At 45.3% G+C, this 23,081-nt stretch overlaps 1 protein-coding gene across 6 annotated transcripts in view; it reads right to left on the bottom strand.

Annotated features, from left to right (window-relative positions):
* LOC124876892 (rap1 GTPase-activating protein 2-like) overlaps positions 1-22,184 on the bottom strand; it is a 44,460-nt gene extending 22,276 nt beyond the window's left edge. For 4 of the 6 annotated variants that reach the window (XM_047379932.1, XM_047379929.1, XM_047379930.1 and 1 more), the window contains exons 1-2: positions 21,940-22,184; positions 16,765-16,800 (exon numbers count right to left, since the gene is read on the bottom strand). In XM_047379932.1, coding sequence (XP_047235888.1) covers positions 16,765-16,800; positions 21,940-21,983 — 80 coding nt within the window. In that variant the 5' untranslated portion in view covers positions 21,984-22,184. Of the gene's footprint in view, positions 1-10,036; positions 10,186-16,764; positions 16,801-21,939 lie in introns of those variants that run through there. The other 2 variants (XM_047379931.1, XM_047379934.1) reach the window with 2 other exon arrangements.
* Between the last annotated feature and the right edge of the window lie 897 nt (positions 22,185-23,081).

Here is a 23,081-nt window from a genome sequence, read left to right as displayed (position 1 = left end):
GAGGGCAGAACCGCAGGACAAGACAGAGACACTGACCATGGCGGCACAGGGACATGTTCTCAGGACAAGAGCAACAGCGGCCAGGGTTCACCACACCAGACAGGACCCAAGATGGAGGCTGGGTAAAGATGCTCCTGAAACAGTCCAGCAGTGCCAGCTGGGTCCCAACATACATGGATCACCTTAACCAGGTGGTGGGGCACGTTTTCAGGAACACCTGTGCAGAGAATGGGCTGGAGGTCTCAATATCTGCTGACTCATGCTGGAACAATGGAGGTTCATATCTAGATTTGATGAGTCATATTTGGATCTCATGGTGTTTATCACCCATAGAACTGAGACACTGCTCATGTTCAGACCTTCTGACCCAGTTTAACTGGATCTAAATACTGATGACTCAGCCATGACCTCTGAATTTCTCACTAGAACATTGATGATGTGTAACAGAACCAAGCGACAGAGAAGTACAGTGAGAAAGTAGGGTTCTATCAAGAATGCTTATTGTCATTATGAACCCATAATGACATTTCTGTTGAGACATTCATGCACATATAGGACACAGACAGAAATGAAAAACACTTCAGAAAAGGAAAAAATCACCTTCAGCGAGATTAAACCCTGAGATAAAACTGATGAGGCACATCTGGAAGAAAACATTAGAGCATTAGATTAGATTAGATTAGATTAAATCTCTATGGAGGTTTAATCCTAACCCAACTCGTCTGCTTAAAAATCAGCGCGACCCAGATGGACCCCAGCATCTTCATCCAGTTCAGAACCATGGTGTCATCCTCGCAGGTTAATATCCAGCGGTTCCTTAACTAACAGAGATCATACAAATCAGGGAACTGTGCTACTGGAAAAAACATCTTAGAGATTTGGACCTGCTCTCATCATTGCTCTGATGTTTCTTTAGAACCAATTAGAACTTTCATGATTTCTTACAACAAGCATTTATTTAAGCAGCTGTTTGTCTGAGTCTGTTTCCCAGCCTTGTCTTCAGACTGTCTCGTATGTTGCTCCATATGACCCGGTTTATTAGAAACGTGACTGTCCTCATCAGTCAATCTGGTTTTAGTCCTAACAGGGCTGAGTCCTGCATGAACGAGCAACCACAAAGGTCACAAGGAGGTGAGAAGGGAGAGACAAACCCTGCTGGGAGAGAAAAGGTCACTCAGTGTGGCGCCGTGGCATTTGGACTTTATTTCAGTTGTGTAACAACACCGAGGTCCAGTTTGGATCCTACAGCTAGAATTTATGCTTCGAGATTAAATGAGTCAGGAAGAAGCCACTGAGAGAACAAGGTGAAAGTCATTACGGAAATGACCCGTATCACTGGTGGAAAACAAACGTCACCGTGTTTCACACTATGATGGAAAAAACTAAGTACACCCTCACCTGTTCAACAGGATTTAAGGAAGCACAGATTAACTGATCATCATCAGTGTGAAGACCTCTATAACAGCAGCAGCTTGTCAGTTTGTTGCTCTGGAGCCTACAGCTGTATGTTAACACAATGCCAGGTTGGAAAGATGTTAGCAATGACCTCAGAGCAGCAATTGCTACTGCCTTCAACCTAGGATGGGCTATCAGGTCATCTCCAAACTATTTGAAGTCCATCATTCTTCAGAAATGCAGATTATTCCCAAGTAGAAAACATCTCAGACCGCTCCCAGTCTTCCCAGGAGTGGACGTCAGAGCGTGAAGCTCAGAGAAATGACCAAAAACCCCAAGAGCTCCATCTCAGACTCTACAGGGCCCAGTAAGCAGGTTAAAGGTCATGACACTGAACCAGTGTGGCTGTTTGGAAGGGTTGAAAAACAAGATGGCTGCAGGACTTAGGTTGCAAAGCTGCATCTGGATGATGTAGAGATGTTTGGCCATAATACACAGAACCATTTTTGGAGAAACTCAAACACAGCAGAGCTGCACCAACACCTCATACCAGCTGTCTAGTAGGTATGAGGTGGAGAGCTGATGATCTGGGCTTGTTCTACAACAACAGGACCCAGACACAAAGCAGTCAGTAAGTGGACCATGAACCACTCTGAATATTGTCATCCACAGAACAATGATCCCAAACACAGCAGCAAATCTACAACAGACTAGCTCAAAAAGACAAGAATCAAAGTTCTGCAACGGTCCAGTCAAAGTCCAGACCTCAACCTGAATAAATGCTGGGGTGGGAACTTCAGAGAGGTGTTGAGAAACCTCAGTGGACTCGAGCAACATTCGAAAAGGGGGACAAAATTTCCCAAAAAGATATGACTGATGAAGTCATCTAGAACACTAGAACATTCTTCAGAAAGCTGCTGAGTGAGATTCTAGGAGGTGCTGAAGGAGGTTCTACAAACTGTTGGATTATGAAGTGGACTTTCCTATTTCTATATTAAAATTTAATGTTCTAATTCTGAAGCCCGCAAGATGAGACTGTTACTGAGCGTTGGTTGCTACGGCCAACATATACATGAATCTCTAATAATAGTTACTGATCTTCTGACTCCTTGATGGTCAGCAGATAGCTCCCACTCAACCTGGCGGGGGAACCCAGGTGTATCCACATGGGCACTACTCATACTGGTGAGGGGGTTACCTGTGGGGTTAAGACTAAGCATGAATCTCAGGTGGTTCTGATCTGAAAGCTCCAACAGTCTCTGCAGCAAGCAGCTCTCTGCTGCTCCATCTGGAAGCATGAAGCCCAGGTTCTAACACACCTTTCTGAAAATATTTTGCTCAACATGATGGCATCTCAAATATTTACATTCCATCCGACGATCTTTCTAGACGCTCTATTTTCTACCCTGACAACATTGGAGGCATTTTAGCAACCTGAGGGAATCTGACAGTACATCAAGCCCTCATAGTGTCACTCTGGGTCTTCATTTGCCTAAAACCTGGTTCAGTTTCAACACGACTCAGCTGGTTCATTATCTCCTCTGACAGCTCTACGTCACAGTACATAACATCATCTCCAACAGCCTGAAGCTCCTGCTGGCTGTTCTGACAAAGCAACCCGCCTCCAGAGATGATCATCCCAAACAATCCCCAGATGCTCTCAGTCTGAATCTTCTTCTGAAGATCTAACAGGAAGGATTGTTAGAGACGTTAAAATATCTTGGCCCTGTAGAAGTCTGTTCAGGTTTAATAAATGTATGGATGACGACAGCAGTTTAAATTGGACCTTCTGAACATTTTGGCTCTGCAGCACCTTCCAGCTGGATGCAAACATTTATCTACCATCATGAAAGGAAAACACAGATTCTGTTGAAGAGCTGCAGGTAAATTCTCAGCTTGAAATTCATTAAACATAAATTAATGAATCTTTCCACAGCTGGAGGCCTGCAGAGCTCAGGCAGAAGATCAAAGATGTTCATTAAATTTTAAATCCAACCCTGAGCTCCTCCTGAGAGAAAAGGGGGCCCAGGCTCCAGTTTACCAAGTCAAAGGTGAACTGGAGAAAATGAGGTGGTTTAATACCTGCAGCTGATGTTTTACTCTTGAGATAATCCAGAGCTTGACTCTTCTTAACGAACCAATTTAAACCAGCAGGTGTCAAACTGAAGGAGGGGATTAATTATGAAATGAATGAAAGTTTTCACTGTTTGTCTCTTTAGTCTGTGCCATAAAAAATGATCAGAATCAGAATCAGCTTTATTGCAAGTTTGTACATACAACAAACAAAAAATTTGACTCCAGTACACTTTGCTCTCTGGGTTTCTTTTTTGTTTTTTTGTGCTATAAGATATATTCTGCATATATCCTTATGTCCATAAATACATATATACAATATACACATATAAAAAGGTGCATTTGCAACATCTGTATGCTGTTGTTCTGTTCTCTATTAAATGTTCATCAGAGAAACAGTCTGGAGGAAGAAACTGTCTCTGTGGCTGGTTTTAGTGAACAGTGCTCTGTAGCGCCACCTGAAGGTAAAGCTCTGAACAGTTTATGTGCAGGGTGTAGGGGGTCTGCAGAGATTTTAGCAGCTCTTTTCTTGACCCTTGACCTGTATAAGTCCTGGATGGAGGGAAGGTCAGCCCTGATTATTCTCTCTGCAGACCTGATTATTCGTTGCAGTCTGGACCTGTCCTGTTTGGTGGATGATCCAAACCACACTGAGATGGATGAAGACAGGACAGACTGAATGATGGCAGTGTAGAAGATGACCAGCAGCTCCTGTGGAAGGTTGAACTTCTTGAGTTGCCTCAGGAAGTACAGTCTCTGCTGGACCTTCTTTTGAACAGTGTCTATGTGTGAAGACCATCTCAGGTCCTCAGAGATGGTGGTTCCTAAGAACCTGAAGTGATCCACGGCTGATACAGTGTTGTTGAGGATGGTGAGGGGGGTGTATATGGGTGGTGTTCTCTGAAAGTCCACCGCCATTATCTAGATGTTTGTTGATGTTTGGTATGATGTTACACCTGGTTTCAGCTTGAACCCTGGTCCTCAGGACGTTTAGGTGTTCTCCTGCTGCTGCACACCTGACTCATGTGAATAAAAGGCTTCTGCAGCACTTGATGGCAGCTGAAGAGGTGATGCAATCAGCTGCTGGAGCAGAGACATCTGAAACATGAAGGGCATCAGGTCCTGAGGACCAGGGTTGGGAACCAATAGTTTAAAATGTTTCTAACAGGAAGCATAAAGATGTTACACCTGCACGTTTCTGACGATTCTGAGATTCCTCTGATCTGCAGACACCCAGCAATTTTCTACCATCAACACGTTTTGCTCCATGAAGACATATGTTTCCTCCTGAAGCTTCAGACAGGAAGCATGTTGGGTAGGTTCCATGTACTTAGCTAAACTTAGTCCATAATGATTAATATGTTCTCCTCAGAATCAACAGAACACAGCACTGACCATCAGAACCACAATGCATCTAACCAGGGTCATCTTTAACCGACATTGTCAGAACCAGCAGCTTTAAAACAATGTTTCAGATTCAGTATATTCAGTATATTGCAGCTTCCATGAAAACCAGACATTAACTGAAACTGCAGACCGGAATGACGTTTTCCATTGTAAAAATGCTGGAAATATGTGTCCTTGAAGGCAGCAGATGTTAAAGATGCCATCACAGAGTTGGAAATGAAACATCCCCACACCATGATGCATCTCGGTACCATTAAAGAACAAGCATACCATGATACAAGCGGAGTATACCATATTTATTCAAGTTATTTTTTATTTCATTTATTTCCATGTCTCTAAAAGAACTCTTTTGATGCAATGATTTCTTGTTGGTTTTCAAAATATTTTGTTGTAGTTTTATGTTTTTCCAAAACTCCTTAGAAATAAATTGATTGATTTTCAAAGTTTTCTTATGTATTTATTTTGTCACGTTTTTTATACAGTATTATGTTTAAGTTTATTTTTGTAATGTATCTTTGTTTACATTTTATTTTTTTTCAACTGTTATTTTACTTATACGCTTTAAATGTCAGACTAGCTGCATGCTGTGTAGACTCCATATCTGAGCCAAATACAGGGGTTGGACAATGAAACTGAAACACCTGTCATTTTAGTGTGGGAGGTTTCATGGCTAAATTGGACCAGCCTGGTAGCCAGTCTTCATTGATTGCACATTGCACCAGTAAGAGCAGAGTGTGAAGGTTCAATTAGCAGGGTAAGAGCACAGTTTAGCTCAAAATATTGAAATGCACACAACATTATGGGTGACATACCAGAGTTCAAAAGAGGACAAATTGTTGGTGCACGTCTTGCTGGCGCATCTGTGACCAAGACAGCAAGTCTTTGTGATGTATCAAGAGCCACGGTATCCAGGGTAATGTCAGCATACCACCAAGAAGGACCAACCACATCCAACAGGATTAACTGTGGACGCAAGAGGAAGCTGTCTGAAAGGGATGTTCGGGTGCTAACCTGGATTGTATCCAAAAAACATAAAACCACGGCTGCCCAAATCACGGCAGAATTAAATGTTCACCTCAACTCTCCTGTTTCCACCAGAACTGTCCGTCAGGAGCTCCACAGGGTCAATATACACGGCCGGGCTGCTATAGCCAAACCTTTGGTCACTCATGCCAATGCCAAACGTCGGTTTCAATGATGCAAGGAGCGCAAATCTTGGGCTGTGGACAATGTGAAACATGTATTGTTCTCTGATGAGTCCACCTTTACTGTTTTAACCACATCCGGGAGAGTTACGGTGTGGAGAAGCCCCAAAGAAGCGTACCACCCAGACTGTTGCATGCCCAGAGTGAAGCATGGGGGTAGATCAGTGATGGTTCGGGCTGCCATATCATGGCATTCCCTTGGCCCAATACTTGTGCTAGATGGGAGCGTCACTGCCAAGGACTACCGAACCATTCTTGAGGACCATGTGCATCCAATGGTTCAAACATTGTATCCTGAAGGTGGTGCCGTGTATCAGGATGACAATGCACCAATACACACAGCAAGACTGGTGAAAGATTGGTTTGATGAACATGAAAGTGAAGTTGAACATCTCCCATGGCCTGCACAGTCACCAGATCTAAATATTATTGAGCCACTTTGGGGTGTTTTGGAGGAGCGAGTCAGGAAACGTTTTCCTCCACCAGTATCACGTAGTGACCTGGCCACTATTCTGCAAGAAGAATGGCTTAAAATCCCTCTGACCACTGTGCAGGACTTGTACAGGTCCTTCTCAAAATATTAGCATATTGTGATAAAGTTAATTATTTTCCATAATGTAATGATGAATATTTAACATTCATATATTTTAGATTCATTGCACTCTAACTGAAATATTTTAGGTCTTTTATTGTCTTAATACGGATGATTTTGGCATACAGCTCATGAAAACCCAAAATTCCTATCTCACAAAATTAGCATATCATTAAAAGGGTCTCTAAACAAGCTATGAACCTAATCATCTGAATCAACGAGTTAACTCTAAACACCTGCAAAAGATTCCTGAGGCCTTTAAAACTCCCAGCCTGGTTCATCACTCAAAACCCCAATCATGGGTAAGACTGCCGACCTGACTGCTGTCCAGAAGGCCACTATTGACACCCTCAAGCAAGAGGGTAAGACACAGAAAGACATTTCTGAACGAATAGGCTGTTCCCAGAGTGCTGTATCAAGGCACCTCAGTGGGAAGTCTGTGGGAAGGAAAAAGTGTGGCAGAAAACGCTGCACAACAAGAAGAGGTGACCGGACCCTGAGGAAGATTGTGGAGAAGGGCCGATTCCAGACCTTGGGGGACCTGTGGAAGCAGTGGACTGAGTCTGGAGTAGAAACATCCAGAGCCACCGTGCACAGGCGTGTGCAGGAAATGGGCTACAGGTGCCGCATTCCCCAGGTCAAGCCACTTTTGAACCAGAAACAGCGGCAGAAGCGCCTGACCTGGGCTACAGAGAAGCAGCACTGGACTGTTGCTCAGTGGTCCAAAGTACTTTTTTCGGATGAAAGCAAATTCTGCATGTCATTCGGAAATCAAGGTGCCAGAGTCTGGAGGAAGACTGGGGAGAAGGAAATGCCAAAATGCCAGAAGTCCAGTGTCAAGTACCCACAGTCAGTGATGGTCTGGGGTGCCGTGTCAGCTGCTGGTGTTGGTCCACTGTGTTTTATCAAGGGCAGGGTCAATGCAGCTAGCTATCAGGAGATTTTGGAGCACTTCATGCTTCCATCTGCTGAAAAGCTTTATGGAGATGAAGATTTCATTTTTCAGCACGACCTGGCACCTGCTCACAGTGCCAAAACCACTGGTAAATGGTTTACTGACCATGGTATCACTGTACTCAATTGGCCTGCCAACTCTCCTGACCTGAACCCCATAGAGAATCTGTGGGATATTGTGAAGAGAACGTTGAGAGACTCAAGACCCAACACTCTGGATGAGCTAAAGGCCGCTATCGAAGCATCCTGGGCCTCCATAAGACCTCAGCAGTGCCACAGGCTGATTGCCTCCATGCCACGCCGCATTGAAGCAGTCATTTCTGCAAAAGGATTCCCGACCAAGTATTGAGTGCATAACTGTACATGATTATTTGAAGGTTGACGTTTTTTGTATTAAAAACACTTTTCTTTTATTGGTCGGATGAAATATGCTAATTTTGTGAGATAGGAATTTTGGGTTTTCATGAGCTGGATGCCAAAATCATCCGTATTAAGACAATAAAAGACCTGAAATATTTCAGTTAGTGTGCAATGAATCTAAAATATATGAATGTTAAATTTTCATCATGACATTATGGAAAATAATGAACTTTATCACAATATGCTAATATTTTGAGAAGGACTTGTATATGTCATTTCCAAGACAAATTGATGCTGTATTGGCCGCAAAAGGAGGCCCTGCACCATACTAATAAATTATTGTGGTCTAAAACCAGGTGTTTCAGTTTCATTGTCCAACCCCTGTATAGTCCATGAGAATTCATATCTATAACTTTTTGTTTTGTTTTATTCAATCTTTATTTTGTCATTTTATGTCTATTAATGTTCACATTCTGTGTATTTATCTTTGACTTACCTGTATTATTTTCTGTGTTCTGACACAGTGTGGGCTGGTCCCGTGAAGTTTGAATCTTCCAGATTTCTTTATTTATCTTGTTGAACTCCTCCTCTGTAGAGGGAGAACTATTTAAATCCCTTTTGGTCTTTCTTCCAGGAACGTTGGTCTTAATTAGCTCAATAATTTTCCTACACATAGAAGGATCTGTAACAGCTAACCAGGCGGAGTCAGCTGATCGGTGGCAGGATATGGCTACAACACGGATGTTTGGTTGGAGAAATTGTGATAAAAAAAACAATCTCATGCAAAAGTGAATAAAGTATGGTCTGACAGGTTTGGGTCTGATTTGGTTCCGACATCCTGGTTCTTTTCTGTTAGCTTGACTCTTTTATTAGATTTTCTCCCTGATTCTCCAAACTGAGATCACTCTGACTGCTGCAGGGAAGATACTCACTGCTCAGAACTACTCCATAAAATAGAAAGATTTGTACCTTATTTAATTCTCACTAACAGAACCTATAATAAAAAACAACAACAACATCTAAAGCTGAACAAACACTCCCTGCAGGAGACGAGCATGTTTGGCACATTTCTACAGAGATAAACCTGACTCAGCAGCAACCTCATGGAGCTGTCCAGACAGATGGCAGCGCAGCCTCTTACAGTCATGCATTTGTTGTTTTTTAGAGCAGCTTCTAACAATGCAGGTGTAAGAAACAATGTGACCACTAGGGGCGCTGCTGTTGCTGATTGTAACTGTGTTTAAGAAGGATTTTTTCCCCCCGACAAGAAGGACAAGAAATAAGTATTAGAGTGTGCATCTTCCTCAGAAACCTGTTTCTGCCCCCTGCTGGTGGTCTGTCACCTACCCACTGTTGTTTTTTATGGCACTGGACAATGATTGCCTGCTGCCATCATTACTGGAAAAAAGGAAAACCATCGTAGTGGGAGGAGGGATGCTGCTGACTGCTGCTATCAGGACCACCTGCTCTTTAATTGCACACACACACACACGTACATCTGTCAGTGTCAGAGCCCTCACTGTGTTACTCTAACCCAAACCCTGCACTGAGCAGCCTGTGAAGATGTGTCCACTAATGCCATGTCTTTGCATGATGTCCTCTGTCCCAAGGTGTCAAACTGACCCAGACCATAATTAACACACACCAATTCTGACCCGTTCACGAGGCTCAGTCTGGTTTAAGGAAACGTGATCAGACTGAGCATGAAAAAAAAAAAATTATGCACTTTAATGTGGAAATGAGTCTTTTTTAGATATTTGAACAAAGGTTTTGTTCTAATTTTGGTTTTTCAGTACAGAACCTGTCAACACGTTGCTCTGCAGAGATCTTGTCCCTCACAGACTCACATCACTGCTGTCTCTGCCTTTGGGGGACACAACCACCCTCAGTGGTCCATTCATGGTTGTCAGAAGACATGTCCACACACATATGAACACACTGCATCTCATCCTTCACACTAATGGATCTTCAGCCTGACGATCCCATCTGGAGAAACATCACAAATACACTGGCAACAATGTAAACAAATGTAAGTAGATGAAGGACTCACCATTGGTCGTGGGGCATCGTAGCGTTGCTGTCGGTTACTGAGCATTTCACTGAGCTCTAACAGAGCAGCGCTGCTCCTCCTCCTCTCTGCCGTAATGTCAGAGACCAACAGGATTACGGAGCCTTAATCACTTAGACAGGCAGATGGAGGAAAAATGGAAAACTGACGAGAGTGATGAAGAAGAGCAGGAGGAGGAGGAGGACGACGCTCCTACCGTCACTAATTTATGTTACAGCCCCGACTGAAAGCATTTGGTGGTTTGTTGTAAAAATACCAGGAAGTCATTTTTTGAGTGTATACACATTTTCAATGTATACATTTAATTATATATTAGGTTTTTCAGCAAGTAAAATATGCTTATAGTTTTGTTTATAATTTAGTCAGATCTTTTTATTGATTAATTGTCATTCTGACATCAACAAACAAAAATTTAAAAGTTTTTAGCTGGAATTACATCATGGTGACACTATTTATTTATTTTATATGCATTAGTTGATTTATTTAATTTTCATTGACTTGATTTTATAAAATAAGGCATCAATTATTAAAATGAAACTTATTTATGTTATAATTTGTCTAATTTGTTGGTCTTATAGACATATTCACCTAATTATCTTTACTTGGTATTTATGTTTTAATTGATTTATGGAGAAGCTCAAGCTGACAACATAATTCACAACCTGTTTAAACTAAAAACTCAACAGATATGAAACCTTGTCAGACAGTACACAAAACTGTCAGAGCAAGTTAATTCAATTTGCCTTTTATTTTCACTCAATATTAATTTAGAAAGAAATTAGTTTCAAATGCAGCTCTTTGAATACATGACTGATTATTTCTAACATATAAATATGACACAAATATTAGCAATGAGCAAATAAAGTGATCCAACAGGTGTATAATTTTTGAACTGTTACATATTTTTATAATTTTCTCAGGCTTGCTGTCTCCGGCCTGTGGACAGGTGGAGACAATCAGTGTCCCTTATTAAAGAAAACCACACAAACAGCTGTTAGAAAAGGAGAGCTAAGAGCGAACGGTGCAGACTGGATGGACCTCCGTATGGTTGTTTTTCCTGCAGAGGTTTCAACATCCACAACCAGCAGAGTTACAACAAAATGACTAAATTCACTTTATCACCATTGATGTAACATCTGAACAAACCAAACAAGAACTAGCTGTCCACCTCAGCCAGATCGGTCCCAAGTTCTACACAGTTAGAACGAATCACTGAATCTCTCAGGTTCTACAGAGTTCTGCCAACAACCTAATTATTTGATTCAGGTTTGTTGACGCAGAGATACATATAAAGCTGCAGGACACGGGCCCTCAGGGCCTGGAGTTGGACATCTGAGACCTACAAACTGACAGGCCAGGCAAGGAGAGCATTAATCAGAGAAGCTGGTAACTCTGGAGGAGCTGCAGAGAGCCACACCTCTTGTGAACTCCACAAATCTCTCTTTTATGGAAGAATGGGAAGAAGAGAGACCAGACATCATCCTGAACACATCATCTCCATGGTGAAGCGTGGTGGTGGCAGCATTGTGGTGTGGGGAGGCTTTTCTTCAGCATGGACTGTGAAGCTGTTTAGAGCTGATGGAAAGACTGGCGGAGCTAAGTCCAAAACAATCCTGGAAGAAAACCTGTTAGAGGCTGCAGAAGATCTGAGACTGAGGTGGAGGTTCTCCTTCCAGCAGGAGAACCACCCTGAACATGCAGCCAGAGATAGGTAGGGGAGGTGGAATACCAATATATGTCACCCTTTTCTGATTTTCATTTGTAAAAATATATCAATACAAGAATCATTTCCTTTCAGCTTCACATCACCTAAAATTACTATTAAGTGGCTTACACTCAATCCACTTTCATTCAATAATGAAATCAGGACATCAATCAATAATATGTAGGTTAATAATCCCAACCAATCAGTGATCACTGACCCAAACCAGCTCACACCGGGTTCTGAGAGGGATTCAGCATCTGTCTGGTGGATAGCTGATAAAATGTGATTCAGAGGAGAAACTGCTAGAGGGAGGAGAGCTGGATGTGGTGTTACCAGACGGTGACCTTCCCCGCAGACGTGTCCTCTTTGCCATCACGAGTGATTTAAAGCCCCATATGATGCATGGATGTTGGTCCAGAGGTGGTCAGTGACTGAAACACTCTTATTCTAACCCAGACAGTCGTCTTCTTGTTGGTTTCTTACCCACTTCTGTAAATGGTGGTTTTTAAAAATGAATCATATATTCAAAAGTGCTGCAGTGCTATGAGAATTTATTATGTACCAGAATAAATGTCAGTAAGGAAACAGCAAAATAAACAGAGCAACAACCCAAAAACCTGAAAATAAGACTAAGATCATGAAAGATGTAAAATGGCAGGCTTCAAACCAGGAGGTCACATCAGACATGTTTCCTTCCTGAGGAAAGTTCCAGCTGTAGGAATGTAGGAACATGAAGCATGGAGGCTCTGAGTTTACACCTCTGTACCTTTAAAGAACAGGGAAGGTTCATTACAGACACTGGGCCCTGATCACTGTGACTGACTGACTGAGTGACTGACCGAGTGACTGACTGACCGAGTGACTGACCGAGTGACTGACTGACCGAGTGACTGACTGACCGAGTGACTGACTGACCGAGTGACTGACTGACTGACCGAGTGACTGACTGACCGAGTGACTGACTGACTGAGTGACTGACCGAGTGACTGACTGACTGAGTGACTGACTGACTGAGTGACTGACTGACCGAGTGACTGACTGACTGAGTGACTGACTGACTGACCGAGTGACTGACCGACCGAGTGACTGAGTGACTGACTGACTGACCGAGTGACTGACTGACTGAGTGACTGACTGACTGACCGACCGAGTGACTGAGTGACTGACTGACTGAGTGACTGACTGACCGAGTGACTGACTGACTGGCTGACTGAGTGACTGAGTGACTGAGTGACTGACTGACCGAGTGACTGACTGACTGACTGATTGACTGACTGACTGACTGACTGACCGAGTGACTGACTGACCGAGTGACTGACTGACTGAGTGACTGACTGACTGACCGAGTGACTGACTGACTGAGTGACTGAGTGACTGACTGACTGACCGAGTGACTGACTGACTGAGTGACTGACTGACTGAGTGACTGACTGACTGACCGAGTGACTGACCGACCGAGTGACTGAGTGACTGACTGAGTGACTGACTGACTGACCGACCGAGTGACTGAGTGACTGACTGACTGAGTGACTGACTGACCGAGTGACTGACTGACCGAGTGACTGACTGACTGAGTGACTGACTGACTGACCGAGTGACTGACTGACCGAGTGACTGACTGACTGAGTGACTGAGTGACTGACTGACTGACCGAGTGACTGACTGACTGAGTGACTGACTGACTGAGTGACTGACTGACTGACCGAGTGACTGACCGACCGAGTGACTGACTGACTGACCGAGTGACTGACCGACCGAGTGACTGAGTGACTGACTGAGTGACTGACTGACTGAGTGACTGACTGACTGACCGAGTGACTGACCGACCGAGTGACTGAGTGACTGACTGAGTGACTGACTGACTGACCGACCGAGTGACTGAGTGACTGACTGACTGAGTGACTGACTGACCGAGTGACTGACTGACCGAGTGACTGACTGACTGAGTGACTGACTGACTGACCGAGTGACTGACTGACCGAGTGACTGACTGACTGAGTGACTGAGTGACTGACTGACTGACCGAGTGACTGACTGACTGAGTGACTGACTGACTGAGTGACTGACTGACTGACCGAGTGACTGACTGACCGAGTGACTGACTGACTGAGTGACTGAGTGACTGACTGACTGACCGAGTGACTGACTGACTGAGTGACTGACTGACTGAGTGACTGACTGAGTGACTGACTGACTGACCGACCGAGTGACTGAGTGACTGACTGACTGAGTGACTGAGTGACTGACTGACTGACCGACCGAGTGACTGACTGACTGAGTGACTGACTGACCGAGTGACTGACTGACTGGCTGACTGAGTGACTGACTGGCTGACTGACTGACTGACTGACTGAGTGACTGACCGACTGACCGACTGACTGACTGACCGAGTGACTGACTGACTGAGTGACTGACCGACTGACTGACTGACCGAGTGACTGACTGACTGAGTGACTGACCGACTGACTGACTGACCGACTGACTGACTGACCGAGTGACTGACTGACTGAGTGACTGACTGACTGACCGACCGAGTGACTGACTGACTGAGTGACTGACCGACTGACTGACTGACCGACTGACTGACTGACCGAGTGACTGACTGACCGAGTGACTGACTGACTGACCGACTGACTGACTGACTAACCGACTGACTGACTGACCAAGTGACTGACTAACCGACTGACTGACTGACTGACTAACCGACTGACTGACTGACTGACTGACTGACTGACTAACCGACTGACTGACTGACCGACTGACTGACTGACCGAGTGACTGACTGACCGAGTGACTGACTGACTGACCGACTGACTGACTGACTAACCGACTGACTGACTGACCAAGTGACTGACTAACCGACTGACTGACTGACTGACTAACCGACTGACTGACTGACTGACTGACTGACTGACTAACCGACTGACTGACTGACTGACTGACTGACCGACTGACTGACTGACTGACTGACTGACCGAGTGACTGACTGACTGACCGAGTGACTGACTGACTGACTGACTGACTGACTGACTGACCGAGTGACTGACTGACCGACTAACCGACTGACTGACTGACTGACCGACTGAATGAGTGACTGACTAACCGACTGACTGACTGACCGACTGACTGAGTGACTGACTAACCGACTGACTGACTGACTGACTAACTGACAGACTAACCGACTGACTGACTGACCGACTGACTGAGTGACTGACTAACCGACCGACTGACTGACTGACTGACTAACCGACTGACTGACTGACTGACCGACTGACTGAGTGACTGACTAACCGACTGACTGACTGACTGACCAACTGACTGACTAACCGACTGACTGACTGACCGACTGACTGAGTGACTGACTAACCGACCGACTGACTGACTGACTGACTGACTGACTAACCGACTGACTGACTGACTGACTGAGTGACTGACTAACCAACTGACTGACTGACCGAGTGACTGAGTGACTGAGTGACTGACTAACCGACTGACTGACCGACTGACTGAGTGACTGACTAACCAACTGACTGACTGACTGACTGACCGACTGACCGACCGACTGACTGACTGACCGGCTGACTGACCGACTGACTGACTGACCGACTGACTGAGTGACTGACTAACCGACTGACTGACTGACTGACTGACTGACTAACTGACTGATTAACCGACTGACTGATTGACCGACTGACTGACTGACTGACTGACCGACTGACTGACTGACTGAGTGAGTGACTGACTAACCAACTGACTGACTGACCGACCGACTGACTAACTGACTGACTGACTGACCGACTGACTGACTGACTGACTGACTGACTGAATGACTGACTAACCGACTGACTGACTGACCGAGTGACCGAGTGACTGACTGACCGACTGACTGACTGACTGAGTGACTGACTAACCGACTGACTGACTGACTGACTGACTGAGTGACTCACTGACCAAGTGACCGAATGACTGACTGACCTAGTGACTGACTGACTGACTGACTGAGTGACCGAGTGACTGAGTGACTGACTGACCGAGTGACTGACTGACTGACTGAGTGACTGACTGACTGAGTGACTGACTGAGTGACTGACCGACTGACTGACTGACTGACTGACTGACTGACTGACTGAATGACCGAGTGACTGACTGACTGACTGAGTGACTGAATGACCGAGTGACTGAGTGACTGACTGACCGAGTGACTGAGTGAGTGAGTGACTGAGTGACTCACTGCAGGGAGCAGTCTGTCTTTTTCCGGTTGGTGGCCTCAGACTTAGAGGAGCTCATTCTCATCCAAACACTTCATGCTTGCCTTTAAACCACTCCAGCACAAACTGAAGGTCATGGCCTGAAGATGCCAACAGAACCACATCATCTGCAAGCAGCCAAGATGTGACCCTGAGGTTCTCAAACAAGGCACGTTCCTCTTCAGCACGACACCTTCAGATCCTGACCATGAAAACCACAAGCATGTGGCAGCCTTGATGGAGTCCACTGCACTGAGAACAAGCTTCACTTTGTGTTGACAATGATGACACAGCTCTAACTTTGGTTATACAAGGACTGAATAGTTTGTTGTCAGGTTGTATCTCCTTCCTGAAGATAAATGGGTTAAAATGTGCTGGTTGGGTTCTTGAGTATTTTCTGTGTTGGCCTGAGGACGTGGATTTCTTCCAGGGATCAAAATGAGAGAGGAAATCAGCAGATCCAAAGACAAGGAGTATGTATGATAGAGGCTCCAACACAGAGCTTTGGGGAACCCCAATATAAATAGGGTAGATGTGCATGATTGTCTTTTATGGCAGAGTCAGAGAGCACCTCATGAGGAAGGAAACCAAGACTGTGGTGTGTAAAGCTAATGACATGGAGTTCATGCTGTAGGATGTTTATTTGGAGCAGAGATTAAATCTGAGACTTTTTTTGAATAGTTGCATCATTAAAGAAGTACAAATATGCTTTTAGTGCTTTTCTCTCTTCTGCAGCAGGTCTGGACAGTGGTACTCACCGAGCTCTTAGGGCGCTTACTGTAGACTTATCAATCCTGTAGAGACACACAGAGAAGACATGATGTTAATGCTTGCTGCACTGATAACAGACAGAACAGAACATCATCCCCATGGAGAAGGAGGAGATGTACAGCTGTGTTCTCTATTAACCTTAGTAACCTGGCAGAGTGTGATGGAGGGAAGTGTGATCTCAGAGCTTCACAGCAATAAAACAATCGTTCATTAAAACAACCCCAAACATACATCACACATCTGCTTCTGGACTGAAGGATGGAGAAACCATAAAAACCAAAAGTCAATGAAATGAACAATGTGGGTCCTTCAGAGAGTCGCTTCACCAGGAAGGAACCTGAATTGTTTTCCGTCCATGAAATGTCCAAACAGGCATCTTACAGAGAGCTCTGTGTGATGATCCATAAATAATAGAAAGAAGTCTTGAATATTTACCACAGAGTCTGGAAGATATGAATAAGGTAAGAAACACAAACTGGAACCATCAGTTATACAAACGGAGACTCCGCCTTAGACATCAGGAGAGGAGGTGTAGGGGAAGAGGTGGAAGTGTGAGGAGCTGTAGGGGAGGAGGTGAAGTAGAAGAGGTGCAGGGGAGGAGGAGCAGGGGAGGAGCTGAAGGAGAGGAGATGAAGTAGAGGAGGTGCAGGGGAGGAGCTGAAGGAGAGGAGATGAAGTAGAGGAGGTGCAGGGGAGGAGGAGCAGGGGAGGAGCTGAAGGAGAGGAGATGAAGTAGAAGAGGTGCAGGGGAGGAGGAGCAGGGGAGGAGCTGAAGGAGAGGAGATGAAGTAGAGGAGGTGCAGGGGAGGAGCTGAAGGAGAGGAGATGAAGTAGAGGAGGTGAAGGGGAGGAGCTGAAGGAGAGGAGATGAAGGAGAGATGAAGTAGAGGAGCTGAAGGAGAGGAGCTGTAGGGGAGGAGGTACAGCGGAGGAGCTGAAGGAGAGGAGATGAAGTAGAGGAAGTGCAGCGGAGGACCTGAAGGAGAGGAGATGAAGTAGAGGAGGTGCAGCGGAGGACCTGAAGGAGAGGAGATGAAGTAGAGGAGGAGCAGGGGAGGAGCTGAAGAAGAGGAGATGAAGGAGAGATGAAGTAGAGGAGATGAAGGAGAGGAGGTGGAGGGGAGGAGATGAAGGACTGGAGGTTCAGGGGAGGAGCTGAAGGAGAAGAGATGAAGGAGAGGAGATGAAGTAGAGGAGGTTCAGGGGAGGAGATGAAGGAGAGGAGATGAAGTAGAGGAGGTTCAGGGGAGGAGATGAAGGAGAGGAGGTGTAGGGAAAGAGCTGCTGGGGAAGAGGTGCAGGGGAGGAGATGAAGGAGAGGAGATGAAGTAGAGGAGGTGTAGGGGCGGAGGAGCAGGGAGGAGCTGAAGGAGATGAGATGAATGAGAGGAGATGAAGTAAAGGAGGTGCAGGGGCGGAGCTGAAGGAGAGGAGATGAAGTAGAGGAGGTTCAGGGGAGGAGATGAAGGAGAGGAGGTGTAGGGAAAGAGCTGTAGGGGAAGAGGTGCAGGGGAGGAGATGAAGGAGAGAAGGTGCATGGGAGGAGATGAAGGAGAGGACATGAAGGATAGGAGGTTCAGGGGAGGAGATGAAGGAGAGGAGATGAAGTAGAGGAAGTTCAGGGGAGGAGCTGAAGGAGAGGATGTGGAGGGGAGGAGATGTAGGGGAAGAGGTGCAGGGGAGGAGATGAAGGAGAGAAGGTGCAGAGGAGGAGCTGAAGGAGAGGATGTGGAGGGGAGGAGATGTAGGGGAAGAGGTGCAGGGGAGGAGATGAAGGAGAGGAGGTGCAGGGGAGGAGATGAAGGAGAGGAGGTGCAGAGGAGGAGCTGAAGGAGAGGAGGTGGAGGGGAGGAGATGAAGTAAAAGAGGTGCAGGGGCGGAGCTGAAGGAGAGGAGATGAAGGAGAGGAGGTGTAGGGAAGGAGCTGTAGGGGAAGAGGTGCAGGGGAGGAGATGAAGGAGAGAAGGTGCATGGGAGGAGCTGTAGGGGAAGAGGTGCAGGGGAGGAGATGAAGGAGAGAAGGTGCATGGGAGGAGATGAAGGAGAGAATGTGCAGGGGAGGAGATGAAGGAGAGGAGGTGCAGGGGAGGAGATGAAGGAGAGGAGATGAAGTAGAGGAAGTGCATGGGAGGAGATGAAGGAGAGGAGGTGCAGAGGAGGAGCTGAAGGAGAGGAGGTGGAGGGGAGGAGATGTAGGGGAAGAGGTGCAGGGGAGGAGATGAAGGAGAGAAAGTGCAGGGGAGGAGATGAAGGAGAGGAGGTGCAGGGGAGGAGATGAAGGAGAAGAGATGAAGTATAGGAGGTGCAGGGGAGGAGATGAAGGAGAGGAGGTGCAGAGGAGGAGCTGAAGGAGAGGAGGTGCAGGGGAGGAGATGAAGGACTGGAGGTTCAGGGGAGGAGCTGAAGGAGAAGAGATGAAGTAGAGGAGGTGCAGGGGAGGAGATGAAGGAGAGGGAATGAAGGAGAGGAGATGAAGTAGAGGAAGTGCAGGGGAGGAGATGAAAGAGAGAAGGTGCAGAGGAGGAGCTGAAGGAGAGGAGGTGGGGGGGAGGAGATGAAGTAAAGGAGGTGCAGGGGCGGAGCTGAAGGAGAGGAGATGAAGGAGAGAAGTTGCAGGGGAGGAGATGAAGGAGAGGAGGTGCAGGGGAGGAGATGAAGGAGAGGGGATGAAGGAGAGGAGATGAAGTAGAGGAAGTGCAGGGGAGGAGATGAAGGAGAGAAGGTGCAGAGGAGGAGCTGAAGGAGAGGAGGTGGAGGGGAGGAGATGAAGTAAAGGAGGTGCAGGGGCGGAGCTGAAGGAGAGGAGATGAAGGAGAGGAGGTGCAGGGGAGGAGATGAAGGAGAGGAGGTGCAGGGGAGGAGATGAAGGAGAGGGGATGAAGGAGAGGAGATGAAGTAGAGGAAGTGCAGGGGAGGAGATGAAGGAGAGAAGGTGCAGAGGAGGAGCTGAAGGAGAGGAGGTGGGGGGGAGGAGATGAAGTAAAGGAGGTGCAGGGGCGGAGCTGAAGGAGAGGAGATGAAGGAGAGAAGTTGCAGGGGAGGAGATGAAGGAGAGGGGATGGAGGAGAGGAGATGAAGTAGAGGAAGTATTTATTCATTCATTTATTCATTAGTTCACCCTGCCTTGATTAACATCTCATTCGCCTCTAACAGTACATCCACAACTCAATTTTTGAGACAGTTCAAAACCAGCTGTCAGACTTCTAATGGGAATTCAGGAGATATGACTTTGTTACACTGGTTTTAGCTTCTCTGAACTGGTTTAATGATTGATTTCAATAACATAGATTTCATTATTAGGGCTCCTAATGGCCTTTTTCTCTGCATAGATATCTTTTATCTGGCCCTTGGGAAAAGTGCTCCAATAGTTATCCGGGGAATGTTGTGGTTAACAGACTGAAGGCTCTGATTTGTCTTTTTACTGCCTTACCAATCAAGCTCTAAGATCATGTGAGTCACTGCAGAGATCATGTTTATTGATTTTTATTGATCAAGTTAAAGCAACATTCTAACACCTTAAAGCACACTCACTAATGAATGTCTGCTTAAATTGCAACAAACAAAAAATCAGTAAACTCCTACTTTTCTGATTTCCTGCAGCAGCTGGTTGTGCTACAGCATGGACAAAATGAGCTTCAATGTAAACAGTAACTGCTAAAAAGTAGTTTTCGATAGCAGCTCTGCTTCTTAACAAATTACAATCTTCTGTGTTCTGTATATTTAGGTTATTAGGCCACCACAAGGTGGGGCTGCAGCCCTGACAGCCTCTTACTTACCACATTAATGCTGATTAGTTTTATATAAACCAGTATGCATTTTGATGTACTTTTTCCATGTCATTAAACCACAGTCATACTACAGCATATCAGCTTTTTGCTTCAGTGACATAAGAAGACAGGATACCATCAGTACATACCAATCAGGCTATACTGCACAGATGAGGATAAGCTCACCTCGGCATGCTGGAGCCATGAAACTGAAAATAAAACTGACAGCTTGCCCTATTTTCTGACTGATTCGACAAATAATTATCAGACTACTTGGCATTCATAGAGCATTGTAATTGAATTCCCATATGGTCAGCTGTTAATTAAATATGAGAAGAAAAAAAACAAGATGGCAACATCAGCGTAGAAATTAACGTTATTTTTTCCTGTTCTGACAGCAGAAGGGTCCACACTTTTGATTCTTGTGCACATGCACTATTCAGAATGGAAGCACATCAAAAGTGACACACATGCTTCAAAGACATGACAGGACTTGTTCCACACACCCCCGTGTTTACACCCAAGTAACACAAGTTGTTCAATGCAGCGGCATGAATGTTAGGAAACAATGACTGGAGGTGACAAGTTGTGAAACAAGCTGCGGGAAAAGATGAAGTCAGAAGGTTTTCCAATGAGAAGGTTACCTGACTGAGTGTTTATTCTTAACTACATTGATTCTTATATACCCTTTAATCAAAAAATATTTAAATGGCAATATATCTAGTTGCACCATATGAACATCTTAGTTAAATATTAACTAATTTTATTTTTTAAATGCACAATAAATCCTCTGTGGTTTCTGTACTTGGGCATTCAGTTAACAGACACAAGGTAAATGGACATGTCGTCTTGAAGAGTCTTGAAGGTTCTAGATGCCTGAATCAAATATCTGAATCACCTCCTCAGATGGGTTCTACAGAGTTCTGGTCATGACCTGCTTGATTGATTGGGGTCTGCTGAAGCAGAGACACACCTAAAGCTTTGGGGGCTTTCACCACAGGTTTACATTTTCCAAATGACGGACAGCAAAGATTGAGGCTGGAACAGATCTGGTAAAGTGCTAGATGCTACGGCTCTGAGGTCTTTGTGCTGGAACAAACCTGATTTAAATTCCTGAGAAAACAGGAAGTTGTTTATTAACTGCTGCTGTTTTCTGTTCTGTCTCAGCCATCAAAAATGTGTGACAGAGAGAAAACACCACTGCTGAAGTTAACAGTCAGTCCAAAGCAAACACCAAATGCTGCTGGATGGATTGAAACAGTTTGATTTTAGGATCTGATGAAACTGTGATGTCACTTTCATGCAGATGAGGCAATCAAGCTTAAAAGCATTGAAAGGCTGAATGTATGAGATCATTGTGCTCTTTGTGGAACAATAAAACAAGCCCACTCTCACCATCCAAAGCCTCCAAAGGACACGCTCCTCTTCCTCCGCAGCATGGTTCCCTCTCCTCCTCCTCCTTTGTCTCCCTGTTTGTGTTATTGTGTCGGGAACCTCCTCCCTCCGTCTTGGTACCTCGGGCTCCCTCCTGCTCTCCTTGCTGCCGCTCTACCTCCTCATCTCTGCTCCTATAAATACACTCATCCCGGCCAGACCCTCCTCCGCCTCCTTCCTCTGAGTCTCCTCCTGCCGTTAATGTTTCTCTCTCTTCCTCCTCACTACACTTCAGTTGAAAGCACACACAGAAAAGAGCTGAGAGGAGGGGAGGAGGAATGCATCAGCTCTGATGGAGAGGAAGGCTGAAAACTTATCCATAATGGATGGCGATAAAAGGAAAGAAACACGTCAGGTCCCTGGATGTTTTGTTACGTAACTCCTACTGCAGCCTCAACTCACATATTTACACATTTATGGTTTAAAACTTCTTAAAGACAATGTTAGTTTGTTTGGTTCATCTGATCAGGACTTCACTGTGGAGGTCCGGCAGGGACCCAGTTCTAAGAGAAAACCCAGAAATCACTGAAAAGATGACATACAGAGCGTCAACATTCCAGCCTTGGAACGTTTTCACATCTCGTCAAGTTAAAACAACAAACCTTAGTGTAATTTATTAGGATTTTATAAGACCAACAGCACAAAGTAGTGCATAATTGTGAAGTGGAAGGAAAATGATGGTTATAAAAATGTTTTACCCCAATGATCCAAGAGGGGTATGTTGTCTGGAGCTTTGACCCCTGCCAGGGTCTTCCATGGCAAACTGGTCTCAGGGAGGAAGGGTCAGACTGACTCAAAGATCTTGATGAAGGAAGACCACAGTTGCTGGCATGCATCACCAGTAATAGACTGATCTGTTGGTCAAGCTTGGCTCCTGGGGTTCGGCTTAAAAGGTAATAGGTGGGCGTGGCACATGGCGTAGCTGTAAAGTCTTCGGCCCATATACGGAGGCTTTAGTCTTCAACACACAGAACATTTTTAAAATAAAGGCCAATAGTGTTATGATTTGGGGTTTTTTGGTTTCAGTTTTTTTCCTTATATGTTTTTCACTGCTCAAGTTTGGAATCATGCTTTTGTTTATTATTTTTCTAGTCATGTTTTAG

The sequence above is a fragment of the Girardinichthys multiradiatus genome, chromosome 11 (genome assembly GCF_021462225.1).
Source record: "Girardinichthys multiradiatus isolate DD_20200921_A chromosome 11, DD_fGirMul_XY1, whole genome shotgun sequence".
NCBI classification, from domain to species: Eukaryota; Metazoa; Chordata; class Actinopteri; order Cyprinodontiformes; family Goodeidae; genus Girardinichthys; species Girardinichthys multiradiatus.
The sequence above is the reverse complement of the archived record's forward strand: the minus strand, read 5'-3'. Positions and strand labels throughout refer to the sequence as shown.